The following is a 23730-nucleotide window of genomic DNA, read 5'->3' as shown; positions in this document are numbered from 1 at the left end:
GCAAAATATTTGGAATTTAGAGAATTATAGAGTGGCCCTGTCCTCAAAATTTGTCTACCTTCATAAAACAACCTCACATTGTCATGTATTAACAAAAGGTTTGAACTGCATGTATCTAATATATTACTGAAAAGCCTCAAATAATTTTATTTGTTTTTAATATTGCGTAAATTTGTAAATTTGGTAAGTAAATAACTGATTTTAGGTCAGAAACAGATTTAATTTTCTCAGTTTAAATTGGGCCGTTTTGGCGAAACTACGGAAATACAAAGTTAACGAATTTCGCTTTTTACCATATCCGTTCAAGAAAATTGACTTGGATTTCGGAAAGAAGATGGAAATAAGATTAAAATCTTGTGAAAACCAAATCCTCAACTTTTTCCTAATTTGTGGACCGATTGTAGATTTTGATTTAACTATATTTAATACCTAGACATATCCTCTTCCCCACGAGACTTCCTTCGAAAATTTTTTTGATTGTACTGCTGAATTTGGGCCTTCTTTACCGGATCTTTGAATTGGTGTCAAAATTGGATTGACATCTTGGCCCGTCTAAGATTCTGCTGTAACTACTTCGTTTTTTTCTCGGGTTCACTATAATTTTGGAATTTTGGTCAAAATGTTGCCGAATCTCAAAGGATTAGTGGTGCTGCCCCAACCCTTCTGTTGCGACCTCCAACCTGCTAGAATAAAGATAGAAAGCAGCATCCACTTGTTTTTACATGCATTGGAGCTTCCATTGTTCAAACTTTTTCCCAGTTAAGGTTTCCAAATTTGATCTGATTTAAATACAAGAAAGTATTTGCAAGACGTTGCTGTTTGTTGTTTTTCTTCCTCTTCCCCCAAACGAACTGAGCCCTTACCCTTTTTTTGTTCTGCTGCAAGCGAAGAACAAACTCTGCTATTGTTTATTCAATACCAAGATATCAAAAAGATATTCCTGATTTGTTAGTTTGTTTTTTCAAAGCGCGTTTCAAGCTTTGGTTATTATGGACCAAGGTTCGTTCGTTGTGGCTACTGGGTCCACCGTGATATGAGCTGGTATGGTGACAGTTTTATCGATCGCTCGTTTAGCCTATGGACTATCTTTTCTGTTTATAATGTATATAATGCGATTTCCTTTAAGGAAATAGGGAAATACTATTTAAATACTTTAAGGAAATACTATTACTTTACCTGTTTTTCAAATAGACTTGAACATTAGGTTGAATCAAATGGCCTTCAACACTCTTACCCACTCCCCCGCCACTCGTGGGGCATCTGTGTTAGATAGGTAGGCCTATATATGACTAAATATCTAAATTTACCTTTATTTTGAAATTGCCTCGAATTTTTCTGCGAAGTCTTTTAGGCTATGCGACCAACAAAACACGGATCCTACCGATCGTGCCATGTGTCGTCTTGTCCTTACTTGTTAGAACATTCGTCAACTTAAATAAAAAAAAGGACTTGGAATTGACTTATAATTATGAAGAATGATGTAAATTAGAAGGACGTAGATATTCTTGACCAATTTTTCACCACGTAATATAAAATAACGAGGCTTTTTTTATGTAGTCAGAACTGTTATTGCATCTGAGAGGATTGTCACAAAGAAACTGACAAGTAAATGCATATCTGTGTTTTTTGTGTTATGTAAAATCTAACGAGTGATTCGCCTTAATGCAGACAGCTTTCTGTGAGTACCCTGTACAGTTCATGATAAGTAATAATGAATTACAAATGTAAAATTTGACAAGTAATGCATTGTGGGACTTGAACTAGGAAGAGGTGTTATAAAGCTTTTTGCTAGTTGTTATATCCACGAGATATTCAAACGAAAACTGGAATTACATTATCTAACGCATACTAAAAAATTGCTCTCTTCTGCCTATCTTTGCTTACATCATCTTGACAGTTGGCCGACAAGAACGATCTATGACAATCTTTCATCCTTCTCTGTGTATCTCTCTGTCATCTGCAGACTATGTCCTAGGCATCTCAACCTTTCTCTCATTATAGCCGTAGAAAGTGTGATTGAACTACATTTTTCGTACTGATTACTCTTTGAGATACGGTCAGTCAGTCGGGTACCCAAAACGACCCATAGTCAATTTATTCGGTCATTACTGTAGCTTCCGATATTTTAAAATTTGGTTCGCAGACTTAACTTTTTCATTCTTTAAACTTTTTCAACTGCGAAAAACACCTGGGCTTGGCTATTCTGCTTCTAATATCTTCACTGCACCGACCGTCTTCACTAATAATACTACTTAAGTAAGTGAAGCTGTCCACTTGATCGATCTTCTCATTACCCAACATCACTTATTCCCAGTCTTAGCGACTTAGTCTTCTTAACTTTAATTTTCAAACCTTTTTTTGCACCCTGAACTCGCAAAACCTCAAAAATTTCATTCATTTTGCTAACATTTTCATTTACGTGCTCAAATCATCAGCATAATCGAAGCCTAGGAAAGTTCTACTTCCCCAGTTGGTCCCATGACCTCCTATTGACTTTGTTGTGCGTCTTAGGACAGCATCCATCAAAATAATCCATATAAATTGAGATACAACGTAACCCTGCTGAACTCCTGATATAATACAAAACCAGCTACTAACTTCATTTCCTACCTTAACCGCAGCATTGTTATTCTGGTATATTGCAATAATCACTTTAATATATTTATCTCTTATAACATACAAGGATGGGACCTTCTCTAAAGCTCTTCTATCAGCTGAGTCAAATGATCTATTAAACTGAAGACTTAGGGGTTCAATGACTCAGGCACTTCGCAATTATTTGGGAATTTGGTTGAAGCATACTCTCCCCTTCCCAAAATCGCACTGTTCTTCTCTAAAACTTTATCTACAGTATCTCTAAGTCTAAAAAGTATCATCATAGCAAGTAATTTGCTTCCTACAAAAACTAAAATAATGCCTCGATAATTACCACACGCACTCTTTTCACCTTTCTTATAAAGGGGTTTAATTAAAGTTTTCCTAAAATCGCTAAGTTTTTCCCTTTTTCAAAAATCATACTGATAATTTTTAGTAATTTATATCCAACTTCATAACCATCATATCTGTAAAACTCATTTACCACACAATTAGCACCCGACGCCTTATTATATTATAATCATTTTATAACTATCATTAAATTCTTCCTCATCAGACAAATCTTCCTTCACATCCAAAGTGTTACAAACTTTCTCGTTCTTTTCCATATCCTTTCCTATAAATCTATCACGGTGAGCACATTCCCAAAAAGCTCTGCTCATCTTTCTTTAACTCTTTCCTTATGACTAATTGTGGCCCCGTTCCTGTCTTGACTGTAAGTCGAAATTGACTATTCCCCTGAATTTATTAACATGCAAGTATCCTATTATTATGCCGTCTGGTTGTATCTTCCAGATCCTCGGCAATTTTTTCCAAGGCCTTCACTTCACATCTCCTTAATTTTAAATTATAAATTTTAAACTCTTCAGTATTGTGTTCGACTGTTCATGGAAAGTTTTTTCTGAAATTCTCTTCCTGGAGTATATCGACGTCATAACTTCACTGAATATAGCTTCCCTTCTTAAATTTCAACTTTAGATTAACCCTAAACACTACTAAATGGTGGTCTTTACTTTGAAAATCAATAACAGCATTGATATATACCCTAGGTTCTTGTTCCGATCCTGCCAGTCTTCGGTTTACTATAACATAATCAATAAGGTTAGCTGTCTTACCATCATGTGAATACTATGTTAACTTATGGAACATTTTACGACCAAACACCGTATTGGTCTTAACTAGATTGTCATACCTACAAAATTGCAGCAATCGTTAAACATTACTATTTTCTTTTCCTACACCAAATTTATCTAGGCTAGAATGCAATCTATCCCTATTTCTACCGACCTGGGCATTAAAAACCCCTAATAAAAATAACAATGGTCTATTTGTTCCTCTGGCTGTAAATAAATTCATATCAGTTAGTACTTTTTTCATCAGTCGGTTCTACAGTGTCATATACTACTATGACTGATACCTATCACTCTTTAGTCATAAAATGTGTAACTGACATTCTATTGTTAATTCCTTCCCAACCTAAAGAAGACTTAGCAGCTTCCATATTCATCATAAGCTCTACTACTTGCCTATGCATCCCAACCTTTTTTCCTGATTAAATATATTCTATTTAACCTAATTTTACGTTTCCTGCATCTGGGATATGAGTTTCTGAAAGTTTTAATAAGTCCAATTTGAAGAGTTTGAATTCGTAAGTTAAAATTCCGATACGATAGTTGTATTTTAACGCGTTAATGATCCAAGTTGCAATTTCATATTCTTCAAATCATTGAAATTTTTCTGGTCTCAGAAAATCATTGGTTCCGGAACCATTGCTTAACGGGTATTATCACATCTTCTACAGTCTAAACGAAGGCGTAATCTGGCTTTTAACCAGACAGCAAGAAGTCCCTGGAACCTCTAGTTGAATGGAGGCTCTGTGCAATCATGGGTTCATCTTGGTCACAACATGGTTTTCTGCACTTGCTGATGGTCTTCTATGAACTAGAGTAAAAATCATGTCAAAACCCACCAAGACCGATCGAACCCAGAGGAATTATCTATTAACCAGAATCCAGTGTGAATGCTTTGTCCTTTCCTAGGTTTTTATTTTCTCAAGGGGCGCCACTCCTCAAATTTACCCCGCAGTGCTGTTAGCCGTCACGGTTTTGGTTAGAAAAACTCACGAAAAGTCCACCCTGATTCCACTATGAGGCCACGCAAGCCAGATTTTCTTTTCGGGGAGTAAGGACGGAGAAAGGAACTTATGACGGAACAGAGACCCCAAGCCATCTCACAGTACCGGAACAGCTTCAACCTTTTATGCTTAAGATATTCTCGCCAGGACATTTATTTTTCAATTACTTTTTCTACTATTTCATTACTTTTCATGTTTATTTCATTTACTCTATTTAATTTTTAATTGTTCTGTTTACTTCAGTGAATGTTGGAAATGGAACTGTTGTGAAATCGAGTTCCGCAAAGATGATTTGGGACGAAGAATCTGGAAGGAAAGATTTCTACTCAATGACTGTCTCGTGTATGGAAATTGGAGAAACAAAAGGTAAGCTAATACGAAACGTAAAATTTTTTTAATGGGTAGTTCAGAGGCCGAAGTGATGGAATTGTCAAAACATCCACCAGAGAAAGTCCAAGAAGATCTATTGATAGACATATTTGCGGATGGAATATATGGCCATTATTTTATTGTGTTTTTTGCTTATGTGCTTGAAAGAAATATGTTTAATCCCATTTTTGCGTTGAGCAAACTTTGTTAATTTCTTGGGGATTGGGGGTCAGTGATGTTACTTGAAGCTTCAGCTCCAAATGGGTACCTGGAGAAATCCAGAGAGAGAGAGAGAGAGGAAGATGGGTTTATTAATATAAATAAAAAAAAAGCAAATGGCCCGAAGCAAAGCTTGTTTGGGCTTACAACCCCAATACACATACAAATAAAAACAATACGAAAAAGGAGAAGAAAATAAAAAATAAAAGAAAAGAAAAGGCAAAGAAAAAAGAAAAGAAAAAAGAAAAGAAAAGAAAAGAAAAGAAAAAAAATTCAATTACCCTGCATTTCAATTGATACGGGATTACACTTCAAAAAAGACAAAACAAAAGAAACTAAAACCACTTGACCAGTATCGCCTAAAACAAAACCAACATCTTGGGTCCACTTGAGGTCCATTCAACTATCCAAACTGTAAATATTAAGGCAAAATAGCTTTAATTCCCGCCGAAATTCACGAAAATTATCCATGTTTCTCAAAGTCGTAGGTAAACAATTCCATGCATGGGGTCCTAGATGCCGAATAGAAAATTGAGATCTACGGGTAATAGCAAGCGGACGACGAATTATATTGGACTGTCTCGTAAAATGTGTATGAATATCGCTTCCTAATTCAAACATACTTTTAAAACATATTGGTAAACAATTTTGAAAATATTTTAATATGAACAGGCTTCGATAAAAAGTAATAAGTCCTGCTAAAGGCAAGATTTTGCAATCTATATACCTCTTTTGTACCGAGTCTTTAAAACCTACACCGCATAACACTCGAAGCGCTTTATTCTGCAAAACTCGAATATGATGGAGATAAGAAGGAAATATACTACCCCAAACAGTACAACAATATAGCAGATAAGGATGAATTAAGGAATAATACAGTGTTTTTAAAATATATCTTGGGAATATGTACTTCAACTTTCTTAAAATGCCAACATTCCTAGCGAGTTTAAGACCAATATGATCTATTTGTTCTCTAAAACTGAGACATTCATCAATTAAAACTCCTGGTGAACAGGAAGGGTCTGCTAAAGCGCGTGATTGCTGGATACCAACCTGGCTTTGCACTCTGTGGCTTAAGGGCCAAGAAACGGAGATCAGCAGCGCTGGTAGGGACTATAAAGTCTATCCCCGTATCCTTTCGTTAATATCTAAAAAATAATTTGTTGTATAAGATTATTGATTTTAATGACAAATATTAAAAGTAATTTGGCTAGGTCATTGAGAGAGAGATTCTCATAATCTGATGTTTAAACTGATTCCTAATGGTTTCCTTCAACTGGCTCTGTTACCTTCTTAAAATAACAAAGAAGGTTATCCAGAAGGTGATTTTTGTATTGTTTTATAGACTTGGTCAACTTCGCTGACACAAATTATCAGTAGGTAACAATTATTTTTTTTTGCCGTCTATATTTGCTTTTAGGGGAAAAGTGTTGAAATGCTTATGTCTTTGTGTAAAAAGAGTAAGTATCGCACTAGTGGTTCATGACGGTTTTCAGAACTACTATACCAGGCCCGGCACTTGGTCCCTAAAAGCGTGCATGTCCTCTTGTTAATGACCAATCTTTTTTTAGTTGTGCAATACTGGAAGTTTGACTTTTATCTCAGCTTGCTCTTTATGGACCAATAACTTCACCAAAGCAGTTATCGACGTCGAACCCTTCCGTACCCAATCCTTATATTATTGTTGCAGCAGCAGGTGCAACCTCGTAAAGAACGATGCAGCTCAATAGTAACCGAAAAAAGAAAATAAATAAACGGTTAAAAAAAATAATTCATGCTTAAAAATACTCAACTAAAAGAAATCTAGGAGTGGTAACTGTAACTGTTGCTCATTTTTACTCCTGCAATTTGTAATATCAAAATTTTTCGGAATTTTGAAAAAAAACGCTGAAGCTCCTCGAAAAGGGCGCTAGATTTAAAAGTGCAACACTCAAAGAATAGTGCAGGGCCGACGTCCTATGGTGGCGCAGTGGATTTGACCTTGGTAATACGGGACCCAGAGATCGAATCACGCTGCAGGAATGCACTGCAGGGCCGACGCAGGGACCTTAGTATTCAAGAAGTGTCGTTAATTCTTAAATAAATAATAAAAGTGCAGGGCCGACGCAGGGACCATAGTAGTCAAGAAGCGTCGTTAATTCTTAAATAATAAGGGAGCACTTGTGTGTCTCCCTTTTCTCTTTTTACTCCTCATTTCCTTGCTGGATCATAGGATTGGCGCGATGTGCCACATCAAAGTGTCATATGGTACAAAAAAAGGCACTTTTTGGTGCCATCTCTGGAACGAGGAGATCTATGAGATCGGATAGACCCTCTTTAAAGAGGTCTTTTTAAAAGTATTTATTGTATGAATATGAATTTGGTCAATCACTAGGAATGGTGCCAAATGCGCGGCTGGTTGCGAAAATTCTCATTCAAATACAAGCTTAACATACCTTTCTCATTTTGAAAATGGCTAGCCTCTGCTTCTATCCTTCATTGAGCAGATATAGAGACCTATCTACAAAGCTACGTTTATAGAAATACTATCAGTATTGCATGACGAATTCTCAGCTTCTTTTTCCACTTTCTTTATAAAAAATCTTCAACCAAAAATAGTTGTTGAGATTTGTTTGGGCTACTGATTACAGCTCCGAGCTTATTGAAATATGGACATCCAAATCAAAACAAGTCAAGTATTTGATTCATGAATGATGATTTTTTCATACCTTTCTGAAAATAATAAGCGAACTATCACACACTTGATGCGGATCCTCCGTGTGTAATGTCCAACTGCATAATATTGTAAAACATAAAAATACTGCTTAATGAACAGTTACCGCAGTACAATGGCTATTGAACTCTCCTTCTGAGAAGGGGAATTGAAGTTCGAGTCTCTCTTGTGGTAACAAATTCTGACCATTCATGATTAACAGTCAGGGTATACAGTGCAGCCACCTCAGCTAGGTGTATTTCAACGTTTTTTAGTATTATGCGAATAGCCTTATTTTCTTCCTGATTAGTTTAATCACCCTTATTGGATAAAATTGGTAGTACTTTTTCAACATCACTGGAAAACATGCTGCTAAATTTTTTCTCCCCTTGCTTCTAGGCGACCTGTATCCTGTTCCAGCTTTCATTTGTAAAAAGCTCTATCGGGTAAGCGTTCGTCATGCTACTTGGCTGTAGATTATAGGACTCCATCTGAGAAGAAGCATCAGTGTTCCAGTCCTTCTGTAATGATGATTACACTGGTTATATTCATCAGTTTTGCGAAACTTTTTTAACTTATTGAGAATCAGCCACCTTTCCGTATTAGTTTGGAACTTTGAGCTTTTGCCTGCAGTTCCTGACATTCAGATATCGCTAACATTTTGTCTGTCTCATTATTTGAATTGAAACAATTTCTTTCTGAAAACATTTTACTAATACTCTGACACTGATTCAGGATTGGTAGCTATTTTTCCATTCATCTTAAAAAAAAAAGAAAAAAATTAAAACAAAATCAAATTTGTGTTGATTTCGAAAAAAAAAACAAAAAAAAAAACAGAAACCCCTCGAAGCTGGCGTCTGATCAAAATGAAAAGTGTATCACTGAAATCAACATGGTCGAAAACCTTATAGAGATAAATCATTGTCCCCCGCCTTGAGCAACAAGGGAAATCTCTTTTTTGCATGGGGAACACTGAGTCGCTTCCCCGATCCGACCATCTGGGAGTGGAACAAGGGAACGAGACAATTCAGAATAATTTTGTTTGCCGATAAGACAAATGATTGTAGTTCTTAATTGTGGTTTGCTGGTCTAGTGATATGATTCTCGCTTAGGGTACGAGAGGTCTCGGGCTCGAATCTCGGATCACCCTAATTTTTACATGAAGAAGATCCGAAACTAGATGCGTGATCAATATAGCGATCGCTGAAAGTTAGCAGGCATATCAGGGACCGGACAATATTAAATTATAAATAGTCTCTTCTCCGATTTGATCATCTGGGGGGGGGGGGTGTGGAAGGACGGTTAACTCGGAAAAATTAGACAAAATGAGGTATTTTTAATTTATGAACGGGTGATCGCATCTCAATGAAATTTTATATTTCATTAAGGACGTTGTATCTCACAGCTCTTATTTTAAATCCCGACCAGATCTGGTGACATTGGGGGGGGGGGTTTGAAGGGAGAAACCGGAAATCGTGAAAATTGAGGTATGTTTATCTCAAGAATGGGTGATTGGATCTTAATCAAACTTGATATATAGAAAGATGTTATGTTTCAGACGCTCCATGTTCAATTCGGATCGGATCCGGGTACATTAGGGACTGGAGGGGGAAACGGAAATCTTGGAAAACGCTTAAAGTGGAGAGACCGGGATGAAACTTGATGGGAAGAATAAGTACAAGTTCTAGATAGGTGATTGGCATAACCGGACCAGATCCGATCTCTTTGGAGGGGGGATTTATAGTGCTTTGGAGAGTTCGAGAATAAGCACAAGTTCTAGATGCGTGATTGACATAACCGGACCGGATCTGATCTCTCGTCACAAGTGCCATATGAGCTCTTAGCTCTTGCTCTAATAGAATCTGACAAAATCCAGTTCGTCTGTTTTGGGAGCATAATATAAATTTTTTTATCACTTATTTTGTTTAATGTTTGGGTTGACTTTATTTTTCTAGAAAATCACTTACTTTGTTTTTGACGTTTGAGTTGACTACATTTTTCTACAAAATAAATTTATGTCATCACTTATTTCGTTTTTGACGTTTGGGCGGACTTTATTTTTCTAGAAGATATTCAGCTCAACCTTTTTTTCCTACGCATAGAACAATATAATGGGATTGATTGCCAAATTCTAAGGGATCTATGGCGGTACCTCGTTAAACATTAGTAGTTAATAAATCTTCAGGTTGCCTGTTTTAGCAGCATAATATAGAGGAGTGTCTACCCTATGATTGAAAGAATCTGTAATCCGATACAATAAAATTGATGTAGCACAGATCCCGAGGACATTGATGCGTCATAGGCTTAAAATTATCAGTAGGCCTGAGCATAAATAGTTATGACGAGCTTAAACGGCATGAGAAACAATTGTGATTCCTAGCTGATTCTGGAAAGGTAACTATTATCTAAATTAGTCTTAATGGTTTGGTCATAAAATGGCCTATAATATGGTACTCACTTGATGATAAGACAGCCAATCTTACTGACTATGTTATTGTGAATTGGAGACTGGGTGGATGGATACAAGGTATCAGAGTAAATAGTAGTACTGTTACTACAGTTAAAAGTAAAGATTAACTGTAAAAGCGGTGTTACCAGGGATTCTGATGAATTTGAATCAAACTGGATTAGGTCCTGATTAGGAAGAGAGTAAAGTTGTCTAACGGCACTTAATGACATATTAATGACACTTTAAACTGGATGGGGTTCTGACCAGGAACAGAGTCAAGTTGTCTAACGACACTCTAGGCTAGGATTTATTACCCCTTCCCCCTCCCTACCGCTAATTCGTAAAAATCACCAGCAATTATAGAATTTGATTATATGACCTATACTGAAAAAAATGTTCATTTTTCACTAAGGATAAGTTGGCTTTTATATTTTACTTATAACAAATGTTTTTGGTTTCAGGATAAACAGTGGTAGTTTTGTAGCTAATTACAATGGGAAAAGAAAATCATACAAGACATGTATCCTCTTTTGAAATGATTTATAAATTAATTGATTCTGTTACCTGATTATCTGAAATGTTGCCAAGTATCGGTTTTGTATGACGCCACATTTGGTAGATTACAACCAAAAATAGTCATTAACAAAGTATAATGTTCGCATATTAAAATGCAATTTTTGACCAAACGGCATCTTCATATACAAGATGATTTAACACATGCATTTTTCATAAAGTAGAGACTCCATGAAACACTTCCAAAAATAGTTTGTTAATAGGACTTCACCCGGTTTTGCACCGAAATTATACAAAATACGTATAAAACAAGTTTCTATGATTCAATGTGTGTCTTTGAATCAGGAAAGCCTAGTCTTAATTCAAAGAAATGGGACATCTCCATTAAAAGCTCGCAAAAGTAACTCATAATATGACTTCTGCGTTTTGCAATGAAATTATACAAAATTCGAAAAAATACATTTTTAAGATTCAGATATGTGCCGTTCAGTCAGGGAGGCCTAGTCTTAGCTCAGAGAAATGGGTCTTCTCCATGAAAAGATCACAGAAATTCCTCATAATTTGACATTTTACTGTCTTTTGCAACAAGGCTATTCAAAATACGAAGAAAACACGCTCTTATGACTCAAACAGTCTGCAACAGATATAGCTGGACGTTAATTACAAGCATTTTATTTAACGATTCTCATTCAAAACTTGTAAACAGAAAATTTTATTTTTTAAAAAATGCGAAAGAAAAATAAGCATTTCTGTTCACGAAATTCTGTGATACAAACCGGAAACTTTTTATTACATTGTTTTTGTGTAATGATTCTATTATATTTTGACCATTGATTATAATAACGTCTAATATATATTAAACACAGGGAAAAGTCTTCGGGTTTTTCTTAGCAGAAACTAGTAAAGAACTACGTTTTAATAGCTGTTACTGAAGACGCCCTTTAAAGTATACCCCAGTTGCAACTGGTGTCATCATATAGTTTTGCTTTTACCGTTATTTATGATTGTAACCTACGATAATGACATCATTCATTATCTTTTATACGAAGACGCAGTTTTGTAAAAAAAAAAATTGATTCTGTAAATATTGTGTTTTGTTAATTAAAAAAGCGAATAAATGTAGCAATTTTCTTTAAAATGAGCCCTTAAATTGCTCTCTACGATGTTCTAGTGCTCTATAGCTACGGAGAAAAAGAAAACGGAAAGAAACAGAAGAGCATGCTTCCCATAAAAAAAAATTATTTTCTCGTTCTTCAATGCAGGGGACTGGAAGTTTCCTGAATAGGGCTATTTGCTATGGGGATTCAATGGTGTAATTTTTGTTTCGATCCAATTTGGTTTCAAAATAAATTTATCCAGGTTACTATTGATCAAGGTTTGCCCTTTATTAGGTTCAAGCTACTGCTGCAACCACGATAACTTTTGGCAAGTGCTATAAGTATGCGATCCCTTCTACTATACTTTATCTAAAGCATGAGTATTGCTATAGTTTATATGAGCAGGCTACTGAAAAGATGTTGATTTCCGGTGAAGTTGGTATTTAAGGGTTTTTAAAGTCACTAATTACGAATTTTAGGATAAAATTGTAACATGAATGCTGTAAAGTAAAACAGAGTACTTTGCTATTGCTCAGTTCAAAACTCAATTGCTTTCTGTGCTGAGAACCCTACAGCTGATTTGAACAAAGTTTAGAAATATCCTATTGTTCCAAGTTTTTCACGGGTGAAATCAGCGCTGGGTTTAAAGTTTTGACGCTTCTAGGCCTAAGAATTATTGCTGCTCCGTTTTTGCGAGATTTTCGGGGAAATCTCTGAAAATTCGGAGATAGTGGAAGCACTGAACAGATTTCAACTAGTAAGTTAAAAGTAATCAAAGAGAGAGATGATATCGAACTCTCAGCTACCATTCTTGGTTTTGTGGATAGGCAGCGCGGCGGTGGAGTGCACTTGGTGCTTTGACCTTGAATCGTATCAATCCAGTTATTGTTAAGAAAGAAATTGCTCAGTGATAATTTATTGCGCACCCTGGCATTGTGCGGCCCTAGGTCCAGACTTAGTGAGCCTGTTGATAAATCTAGGCCTGAGTGAAATGGCCTTTTGCTTTTGAGGCGTGGAGTGGTGAGTTGAGTGTGAACCATTTTTGAGTTCCTTTACAGCTATTGCACATTTTACGGTTCAAGGCACGACTGTAAATTTTTGTGGATGATTTGGATTGTAGGCCTATCTACAAGATTAGCTGTATTTTAAGAAAAGTAATATCATAAGCAAAAAGGGAATTTAAATCTAGGTTGAAAACTACATTGATAGTTATTAATAATAAAAGCTGCATTTTCTGGTTATTTGCACTATAGTACGTAAGAGTACATCAAGCTGAATATGAAAACTAAATAAAGTTTGCCCAGATTTCTACATTGCCAACAGCACACCTTTGCTCTGCAAGTTTTCACTGCTCGTAAGGCAAGGTACCTGGGGAAGTTCTGGAAATTTAAATTTGGCCCGAGGCTATTCTGGCTGAGATTGCTGCCTTGTAGACCAAAAAATAAACTGATTCACGAGAGAGCTAAGTTTAAGCCTATTTTTTGAAGGTTTTATTTTATTCCTCTTGGGGAAGAGGAGAGCCCCTTCAGAAGTTATATCGGTATGGTCCTGGTATAGTTTGATTATGTTTGAAACACTGTATACACCAATTAAACTAGTGACTGTATGTAATGACTTTATGTACCACTGATATGAAAAACTATTCACTTACGTTTATTGATACTACTAAATCCAGTTCTTAGATTTTTTTAAAAGTCTTTTGCGGTGGGAGGGGGGGCTTCTAGTATAAATTGTAAAACAAAGGAACTATGTGCCACTTACATTTTTGACGTATTAAATCCAGTTTTATTTTTATTCCTTGGGGGGAGGAGGGGGTAGTGGATTTCTAGTATAAATTGTCAAACAAACTATTTACTTTTTACTTGTTTAAGTGACTCTTCGTGTTGGAAACTTGGCCTCGTCTACAAATCCGCATCCAGTTTCGATTGAGTCTTCTATTAATGTCATATGTGCTGAGCCCACATCCGTTGAACTTCGAGCAGAAGTGAAGAGACCAGAAGGAGCACCTCTTGACCTTTGCTCAGTGGATCCCATCACACAAAGGGTAAGCTTTGAAATACTTCTGTTTCCAATTATCTGTTGGGAAAATATGTACCGGTGGGCCTCCGGTAAAGTGACAAACGTTTTGCATGGTAGTGTCAAACTATCGACTTTGTTGAATTACAGAGTATTACTTAAAACCCCCCACGTTTTTTAAAACAAAAGATTACTTTGTTATCCGTCAAATTGTGCCAATCATATGTTATTATGTATGTCGAATTATGTATAGTAAATTAAACTGTACAATAGAGATCTTACATTTGTTTTTAAATTAACGTCATTAATGCTATAGAATTTACAAAAAATAATAACTTTGTACCATACATTGGTTTGCATATTGTAACATATGCACTTGGATCATATGCTCGTACATATTGACTCTATCAAAAACTTTGATTTAAGATCATAATATGAATCAATCAGTTTATGGAACATGAAAATACTCACCATTTTTTTCCAACATTGTTGAAAGGCGAAGCCAAAGCTTTGTTCCTCAGTCTTCTTAAAAGTAAAAGTTCGTTTTAGGATGCACCGTTCTCTTCAGCCCGTTGCAAACCCAGCTGAACGATGTCAATTTTATCTTGTTCTATCACTTGTGGAGCAATTGCTCTTACATCACCGTCATCTTCCTGATTTGTTATTATAGAACTAGAAATATCGTTTATAATCACTTCGTCAGACATTTCATGAACAATTTTTTTTCCTCATCATCCATTCCATGGCAACATATTTCCAAAGCTTCCAGACTTACCTGTGGTCCGGTGGTAACTTGCGCTATTACTTCTGAATTAACGCGTGATCTGTGGATCCTTGCTAGGAGTGGTGATGGTATCCGGCCATAACTTTTTTCAAGGCGATGTAATAGTTGGTGGAGATAATGCATTTCACGATTGACAAAAAAAAAAAATCTTTATATCAAGTTCTTTCAACTTTTTTCTATTAGCTGGTCTTCTGATATGGGTTTCAAAAATAGGTTTTTCTTACAATTTTGCTTTACATACTGAATGCCATGTTGGCCCATCGGTTGAATCAGTGCAGTGCAGTTTGGTGGAAGAAACATCGTAGTGACGCATCTACCATCAGTTGTCAGATCTTCTTCAGACAGATGACTATGAGCATTATTAAGAAGAAATAATGCTTTTTGAATCAAAGCCTCCCTCTTTACACCCTCTCAACCAATTCCCATTTCCTTTACATCTTTGCTTACGACATCTTCCCGCTTCATTCGGAAGAGCCCGCTTTTCGTTTCACATTAGATGGTTGGCCGACAAGGACGATCCTTGGTAATCTGTCATCCTTCATCTGCAGAACGCGCCCTAGCCATCTCAACCTTTCTCTCATTGTACATCTTAGTGTACAGGTAAATCAATGTTTTTGAATAAATGTGGTATATTAGATTTTCCAACAATCCTCGTCTTTACACGTTCTTTACTTACTTCTTGTCCTAGTATGGATTTTCCATTATAGTAAGTGAACATTTTGTTGGGTATCCCACGCCAAAAAAGGCTTGATTCATTTGCATTGTACACCTGTGACAGCTAAAATTTAAATCTCTTATCTTTTGCAAAATCTTAATATGAATTGCTCTTCACAGGTGGTATCATTTGAAAGTTTATCTTCAATAAATATTTTTTCATGGTCAATATGGATAAGAAATGGACACATCCCTATTTCTTTCATGATGAAAACGCATGTACTACTTCTTCCACTTCTGGGTGCTCAGTCTTCCCAAATTTAAAAAGCTTTTATATTTCTCGTGTTTCCTTTAATGTCATAAACTGAAAATCGGTCTTCTAAACTTACTAAACTACGTAGATTCACTTACTAAACTACGAGGGGTGTTTTTAATAAATTGACTTATAAATTTAAGTAAATAAATTTACCTTTTTGAAATGATCGTTCTTTGTGTACTTATCTTAAAACGGACGTTACCTTAAAAACACCCCTCATACGTCCCTGGTTTCACTCGTCACTCTTAAGTGGAAACTTAGACCTTTTTTTAAAATTTAATTTATTATTATTATTAACGATTTTGTCACAAAAAACACACAATATTGAAATCTTCACATGATACTAACAAAACTAAACATTATCTCTTACTACCAAAATAGGTCCCGACGCATATTAGCGATTTTGTGACGACCCAAAAAAAGACAGTTCAACTACTAATACACCTCCTTGGAAAAATGAAACAAACAAAGAAAAACTCTGACTCCTCATAATTCTGAATATATGAAGAAACTGATCATCATATCCGTTTATTTAACTACAACTTATTTTTATATATATAGATTGTTATTTTTTAGTACGACAAGCTCTAATTGTTACAGGTAAAAAAGTTAAATAGTAAGATAAAGCCATTTTTGTTTTAGTTCTGCTTTTTTGCTTTTGCGGCCCTTTAGATGGCATTATACAAGCCTCAATGAATTTTTGAACAAGCTTATGATAATTTAAGCTTTATTTCATTCTTTTTTTATAGGTGAGATCTCAGTCTTATGAAGATTTGGTTCTTGTTGTTACGTTACGAGATATTCAAAGCAGAAAGTTTGACAATATTTCATCCATTGAGCTACATTGGATTGTCTCTGATGAAAAACTTGCAGTTATTGAACCAGAGGAAGAAATTCTTAATCGAGAGAATCAAAATGACGTTCTCCGCCATTCAAGGCCAAAGTGTAAGTATCGAACTTCCCTTATTCCAAATCAAACCTTGTGTCCTCTCAATTGCTACTTGGGTGATAAAGTTTTGTTCCTAGTTAAGTAGCTCTCCCCTCAGTGTCATCTATGAATTTCCGTACGAAATAATAAAAAAAAAAAAAAAAACAACCTGAATTCAGAAAAAAACGAGGGTAATTTTCATCAAGTGAATGAAGAAAACAAGGTAGTTATTTCGGCAAAGACCTTCGCAAGACCGTCCTCAGTGCAAAAATATTTATGTACAAAAGAACTATTGTATGTAAGAAATATATATAAAAGAAAAGAAGAAAGAAAGAATGAAAAATACGATTAAAGAAGAAATTTTTTCCGTTTATTTTTTTTTTATTATCTTTGTTTTCTTACTTTTTTTGTTCTTCGTTTTCCTATCACATTTCCTGTTTGACTATATCCAGTTAGTAGAACAGAATTTCAACCACAGATATCCTCTTAACTCTAAGTAATATGATGAAAACCTGCATAATGAAAACCTTGAATAAAAAGTCATGAACAAATAATCGGCCATGGATCCCTCTTAATTCCAACTAATATGATGAAAATGCTGCATAATGGAAACCTTGAATAAAAAGTCATGAGCAGATTTTCGGCCACGGATCTCTTCATAATTCTAACTAATATGATGAAAACTTGCAACGGAAACATTGAATAAAAAGCTGCTAATAGGTTTTGGCGACAGAATTTCCTCGTATTTCTAACTAATATGATGAAAATGCTGCATAATGAAAACTTTGAATATAAAGTCATGAACAGATTTTCGGCCGCCGATCTTCTCTTAATTCTAACTAATATGATGAAAACCTGCAACGGAAACATTGAATAAAAAGCTGCCAACAGATTTTGGCCACAGAATTTCCTCGTATTTCTAACTAGTATGATGAAAATGCTGCATAGTGAAAACTATGAATAAAAAGTCATGAATAGAATTTCGGCCATGGCTCCCCTCGTATTCCTAACTAATATGATGAAAATCTGCTATGAAAACCTTGAATAAAAAAAAGACGTGAAATCATCTCTTTTTCATCTCTTCTTTGATACGATCCTTGATTATGCTTAGTTTTAAGTGTTTGCGATAATTATTAGCTAATTTAACGATTTAATAAGTCCGCTAATGAATATTGTCGTTTATAAAGTCGAAAAGTTTGGAAATTGAGAAACTGAAGGTTTTATTTCCTCTTAGCTATACTATGCATGCTGGATTGATTGGTTAAATTTATGCTCTAGCTTCGTGTAATTTTTTAGCTATTTTAATGACTTAATACGTCAGCTAATGGTTATTAGTGTCTGTACAGTCGAAACCTTTGGAAATTGAGAAATTGAAGGTTATATCCCCTCTTAGCTAAACTATGAATGCTAGATTGACTGGTTACACTTATGTTCTAGCTTCGTCTTTATGTTAGGTACTTAGGATTTTTTCTGTGTTTTTTTTTTTATCTTACTTCATGGTCTGTTCTTTTTTTTATTATTGTTTTCTTAACTTAGTGCTAATTAAATGTTCTATTTATTTAAAGGCTAGTGCTGTTAAAGGAACGTGAGGTATGTGTACTTGCCCGTAAAGGCTTAGGGCCTAAACAAAATCAAACGGGTTCAAATAGTTGTTGCTCCAAACGATGAAAAATGACTTACGAGGTGTGGCTATCTCAATTTAAAGCTTATTCTATTCGCAATTATATTTTGTTCTCACTTTGTTGTTAGAAACCTTAGGAGGATATAACACAGGCTATAAGACATAGCTGCAAACAACACTCAGAGCCAAGATCATTCATATCAAACCTTATAATTGATGCATGTTGTGAAAGATAAACGAAAACAAAGTCAATTACATTTAGGCCATTGCTTCTGAGCAAGGACGTATCCAGGGGAGGGGTCTCGTGGGTTTGACCCCCCCCCCCCTTAAATGTTGTCATGCTCGTAAAAACGTAACAGAAACAAATATAAACACATTTTTGATGTGGTTTCTAAGTCTTTTTGTACTCTCCCTCCTCCATAAAATACCCCTTCCCCCGAACTAAAATCGTGCATACGGCCCTGTTTCTGAGCGATTCTAATTCGAGGTTCCTTGTGTTTGAGCAGTCTCTGTTAAAGGATCGTGGCAAAAAGTCAAAATTTAGCGTAAAGGGTGAGGAAGGGGCAGCCCCCCTCATATACGAACTAATTTCTTTTCGTTTTAAATTTTAGTATAGCTTCTTATTTTCAGTTAAAAAAAGCTTGCGTTTTTTTATTTAATTTCTGGTCGTTTTCGTGTTTTTTTTTTAATTTAATCTCTGACCATTTTCAAATAATGCCCGAAATTCCGCACCAATGTAAAATTTCTCCTGAAACCCCTCCCCATGGGAAATTTCCTCTCCATGGAAAATTCTCCCCTTGGAAGAACTTCTAAATGTTTAAAACTTTAAAGTGTTTACTGAAGAAACCAAGAAACGAGAGTGACTTTCAGCCAGTTGGAAAAAGCGAAAGCGAAAGGACAAAACGGATATTTCAACAAGGACCGCCAAACTATCTTCGGTGCTCCAAAAAAAAAAAGAAATAAAAAATTAAGAAACTAAGAAACGATGGTGATTTTCAGTGAACTAAGAAAAGCGAAAGCGAAAAGACAAAGCTGATATCTTGGCAAGGACTTCCGGAAAGTCGTCCTCGGTGTTCACAACAGAAAAAAAAACGTTTTGAAGTGAACCATAACAAGACAAAGGAAACCTCTAATCAAACCTGAACGAATAAAAGACTAGTCAAAATTAGATTGGGCAAAAATTCCGTCCCTATCCTGTTTACTAACCTGATTTTTGTTCATTACGATCAAATGAGCTTCTAAAATGTATATGAGCTTCTATATTTGTTGATTATGTTTTTATTAAATGATCGCAAATAGGATTTATAGAAATATGTTCTGCATCTCTATTTAAAGCAAGGTATTTATTTGTGTATTTTTCAATTTTAGTTGTTCCCTAAAAGATTTTGGTAAACCATGTGCTATGGAAGCTAAAGTTGCCTCTTCAAAAATAATTAGTTGATCTGAATATTCAAAAGTGGGATTAGCCAGAGCATAGTCAAACTCATCATTTTTACGTTTAAAATTAAGAGATTTACCTATTGAAAGCTTATGTTCGTGAGGACTTCCTCTCAACTGTTAACAGGCTCTGCCAATGTAAGCTTTCCCACAGAAACACGGGCCTCTGCGAATGCCACTCCCAAGCATAGGATCAGTTCTATTTTTCACAGAAAGGAAAAAAAAAAAACGTTTGACATATATTTTATTTTTTAAGGAGACGGAAAGATTATGCTTTTGTAAAATTTCATCTTTTAGAGAGGCAACTGAAATTAAAAAAAAATAGAAATGCTCTGGATATTTCTGTAAACCCAATGTACGATCATTTAATAAAAACGAGATTCAACTCGTTTTTTTTTTGCATACTCTAAAGAAAGACGTCTAGAAGACAGGCGGTGCCAATCGCTAGAGACATAATTCTTGCCCAATCGAATTAAGAATAGTCTTTCATTTGTTCTTGTTTGTTTAGTGCTTCCTCTGTCTTGTTATGATTCACTTAGGAGGACGGCTTTTTAGAGTTTTTGCCAAAACATCCGCTTGGTTTTTTCGCTCCACCCCCTGTTTCAACAATCTTTTTCTTCAATAAAACATTCAAATTAGGACAAAAATCAAGCTAATGCAGGGATGTCGTAAACTATTCAAGAACGGTAGATTCTTTCTGCAGTGCAAATGGCGCGTGCTATATTACGAATGTCCTTTCTTAGTTATTTTTTTTTTTTTTTTGCAATATTCTACCATTGTAGTGTGCATGATACGTCATTTTTAGGGGCTGAACTTTCGATTTACCAGTTTGTCTGACCCACTGACATATTAATTTATGCTACAAACATCATGGGTTTTCGCAAACTTCATGTGCAACTTTTTCCATGCCCCCAGGAAAGATTTTTACCAAAGCGTTCTCTGATACTTCATATTTCTTGAAAAAATTGACCTCTCTTGCCAGGTGGTGGCTGATTACGTGCTCGTGTATTCTAAATATTTCTCTGTATTATTTTGGTATCTATTCAAATAGCAAATCAATAGTCCGGTCAAGAAACTCAACACTGTTCTTTTCATACTTTTTTAGTGTTCTAGTATCACTGTATTTTAGATGTTAGAAATCTAAAGACTATCAGTGCTGCTTGTATTATTGATTATGTACTGTCTTTCATTAGGTATAAAAGTGAGTTATTAATTCTTTTAGATACCATTTTACCAGAGTGTGGAACTTACCATTGGGAAATCAAACTCTAATATTTTAAAGAGGGTTCAGTGAAAAGTTTTAGTTAATCTCCTCTTCAGATACTAGAAAGTTAAAGACCATTGGTGCTACCGGTGCTGTTGACGTTATAGTGTCGTTGATTGGTTGTAAAAGAGGAATATTACATTCGTTGAGTATCAACAGTTTTAGATACCATATTATCAGACTAGTGTGTCTGACCTTACCGTTGAGAAACTAAACTGTATTATTTTTAAGAGGATTTGATGCAAAAATTTAGATGATCTTTTTTTCAGATACTAGAATTTTAAAGACCACCGGTGCCACCGGCGTTGTTGACGTTACAGTGTCCTTCACTGGGTATAAAAGTAAATACCTGAAACATGTGGGTGTTTTTGGATATCATGATATAAAGAAGCCTATTCGTGAAGACATTGATATGTCTGTGGATACATTGAACCTACTTCTTGTTGATGACGTGACTGTAGAGCCAAAGGAGAAGACTATATTCAATCATCCAAATAACTCCGTAAATACTTTTTCAATAATGCCCTTTTAGTAAAGTTGGAATTTTGCCTTCAGAATTCAAAGAAGAAAGCTAACGGTTTGAAAAAAGTTAAAGTTAACGGGTAAACCGTTAATCTCTGCTTCACTTTCAATGCTTTACTGAAAACCCTAAGCAGAGAACTTTTTAATTGTCGCAAATCAATAATGTCTTATTCCTTTTTTTACTAGAAAAACCACAGTTTTTCTAGTTGACCTGATCAGTTACCTGTTGAGTAACCCGGTTTTGTTTTTGCCTTCAAATTATTAAATTATTCAAAAGTCTTTAAATCGTCTTCCAATTATTGATATCTAGTTTTTTCTTTTACTTATTTCAAATACCACTTTGTAATTTTGAATGACATATTTATTGGTGCCAGGTCGTTTTAAGTTAGGGTCTGATATACCAGTAACCAACCTCCATTTTTTTTATACCAGTTGTTGTTATACGGTTGGGCTGGCTGATACAATGATTCTACTAAAACTATTTTCGCTACATCGAAAATAGTGCTTTTTTGGGGGTGTTTGCAACAGGTTGTAACACCCCTGCCACGCGTTGCTTTAGCGCTACGCGCCCCAGCAACATGTATGTAAGGTGCTAATTTTTAACTGCGTAAATCTTACGGATATACAACATATGTATATACAACGGATATGTGCTAATTTTTAACTGCGTAAATCTTGTGGATATACAACATTCTTCGCTGTTCCATTGTCTGTGCACATAAATAGATTGTCCGGTTTACCGACTCTTGAGCATGCAACATAGAATTGTCCATGGAAAAAACAATCGAATTGGGAATGGCAATCTTTTAAATTGAAAAGGCAGAATGCGAGGGATAAGAACAGCCTCACTCTCGGAAGGCTCTATCAAGATTGTTGCCTCTATTACGTTTTCCATTGTTTTTTTACGGCAAGTCGCGTGCCATTGCAAAGCTTTGGTGGGTTAATATCTCGCAACAGTATAATTGGAACGTCTATTTTTAGTTGTAGCACGTGTGGCGGAAACCCTTGGAGATCCAGCGAATTTAAAAATTCTGATGGATAGTTAACTGCTTCATTGGATTCCAGAACTGTGTCGACTGACTTGTAAATGACTGCCTGGTCTCGAATCTTGGTCAGAATAATATTGTTGATTTCGTGGACGTCTTTGTTCTTTACTGCCAGAATCACTCGTTCACATAACCATTTATGATTTTTTAGTTTTTTACCTTTTTTTTAATTTTTTTTTAGTTATACCTCATGATTCTAATGATTGCCCTTGAGCTTTGTTGATGGTGATTGCTAATCGAACATTCCCTGTGTCCCTGTCGTCATTTATATATCCCCCTGTGCCCCCCGGCGTCCCCGTTGTAGTTTTGTCCCTGTGTCCCGGTCGTCATTTATATTCACTGTGTCCCGGTCGTCATTTGTGTCCCGGTATTTGGTTTTTACTTTTTTTTTTAGTTTTTTTTTCTTTTTTCTTTTTAGTTCTTTTTTGTAGTTTTTACCTTTTTAGTTTTTTTTTTATTTTCATTTTTTTTTAGTTTTGTTTTTCTCCTTTATTTTTCAGTTTTTTTCCTTTTTTATTTTTTTTTCTTTTTTAGTTTTTTTTAGTTCTTTAGCTTTTTTAGTTTTTTTTTATTAGTTTTTCTTTTTTTTCTTTTTATTTTTTTTTTGTTTTTACTTTTTTTTTTTAGTTTTTTTAGTTTTTTTTACTTATGTCCTGGTCGTCATTTATATTCCCTGTGTCCCGGTCGTCATTTCTGTACCGGTGCTTTGTTGATGGTGATTGCTAATCGAACATTCCTTGTGTCCCGGTCGCTTTCTCTTTGAGTGTCCCGTTCGTCATTTATATTCCCTATGTCCCGGTCGTCATTTGTGTCCCGGTGTCCCGGTCTGTAATTTCGTCAGTCGACAAACATGACGTCAGTCGACACACAAACATGACGTCAGTCGACACACTAACATGACGTCAGTCGACACACAAACATGACGTCACTCGACACACAGACAACTTATTTATATATATATACTAGCTGTTGGGGTGGCGCTTCGCGCCACCCCAACACCTAGTTGGTGGGGGCGCTTCGCGCCCCCCCCCCCAAGCCCCCCCGCGCGCGTAAGTCGTTACGCGCCATATTAGT

The 23730-nt window shown here is 35.5% G+C and overlaps 1 protein-coding gene across 1 annotated transcript in view; it reads left to right on the top strand.

Annotated features, from left to right (window-relative positions):
* The window catches only part of LOC136026337 (nuclear pore membrane glycoprotein 210-like), a gene marked incomplete in the record, with an annotated part of 122795 nt that overhangs the window by 37322 nt on the left and 61743 nt on the right, over nt 1–23730 (top strand). Inside the window, 4 exon segments of the mRNA XM_065702771.1 lie at nt 4973–5095; nt 13940–14112; nt 16588–16783; nt 21358–21590. Coding sequence (XP_065558843.1) covers nt 4973–5095; nt 13940–14112; nt 16588–16783; nt 21358–21590 — 725 coding nt within the window.

The sequence above is a fragment of the Artemia franciscana genome, chromosome 4 (genome assembly GCF_032884065.1).
Source record: "Artemia franciscana chromosome 4, ASM3288406v1, whole genome shotgun sequence".
Classification (NCBI taxonomy): Eukaryota; Metazoa; Arthropoda; class Branchiopoda; order Anostraca; family Artemiidae; genus Artemia; species Artemia franciscana.
This window is presented reverse-complemented; position numbering and strand designations above follow the sequence as displayed.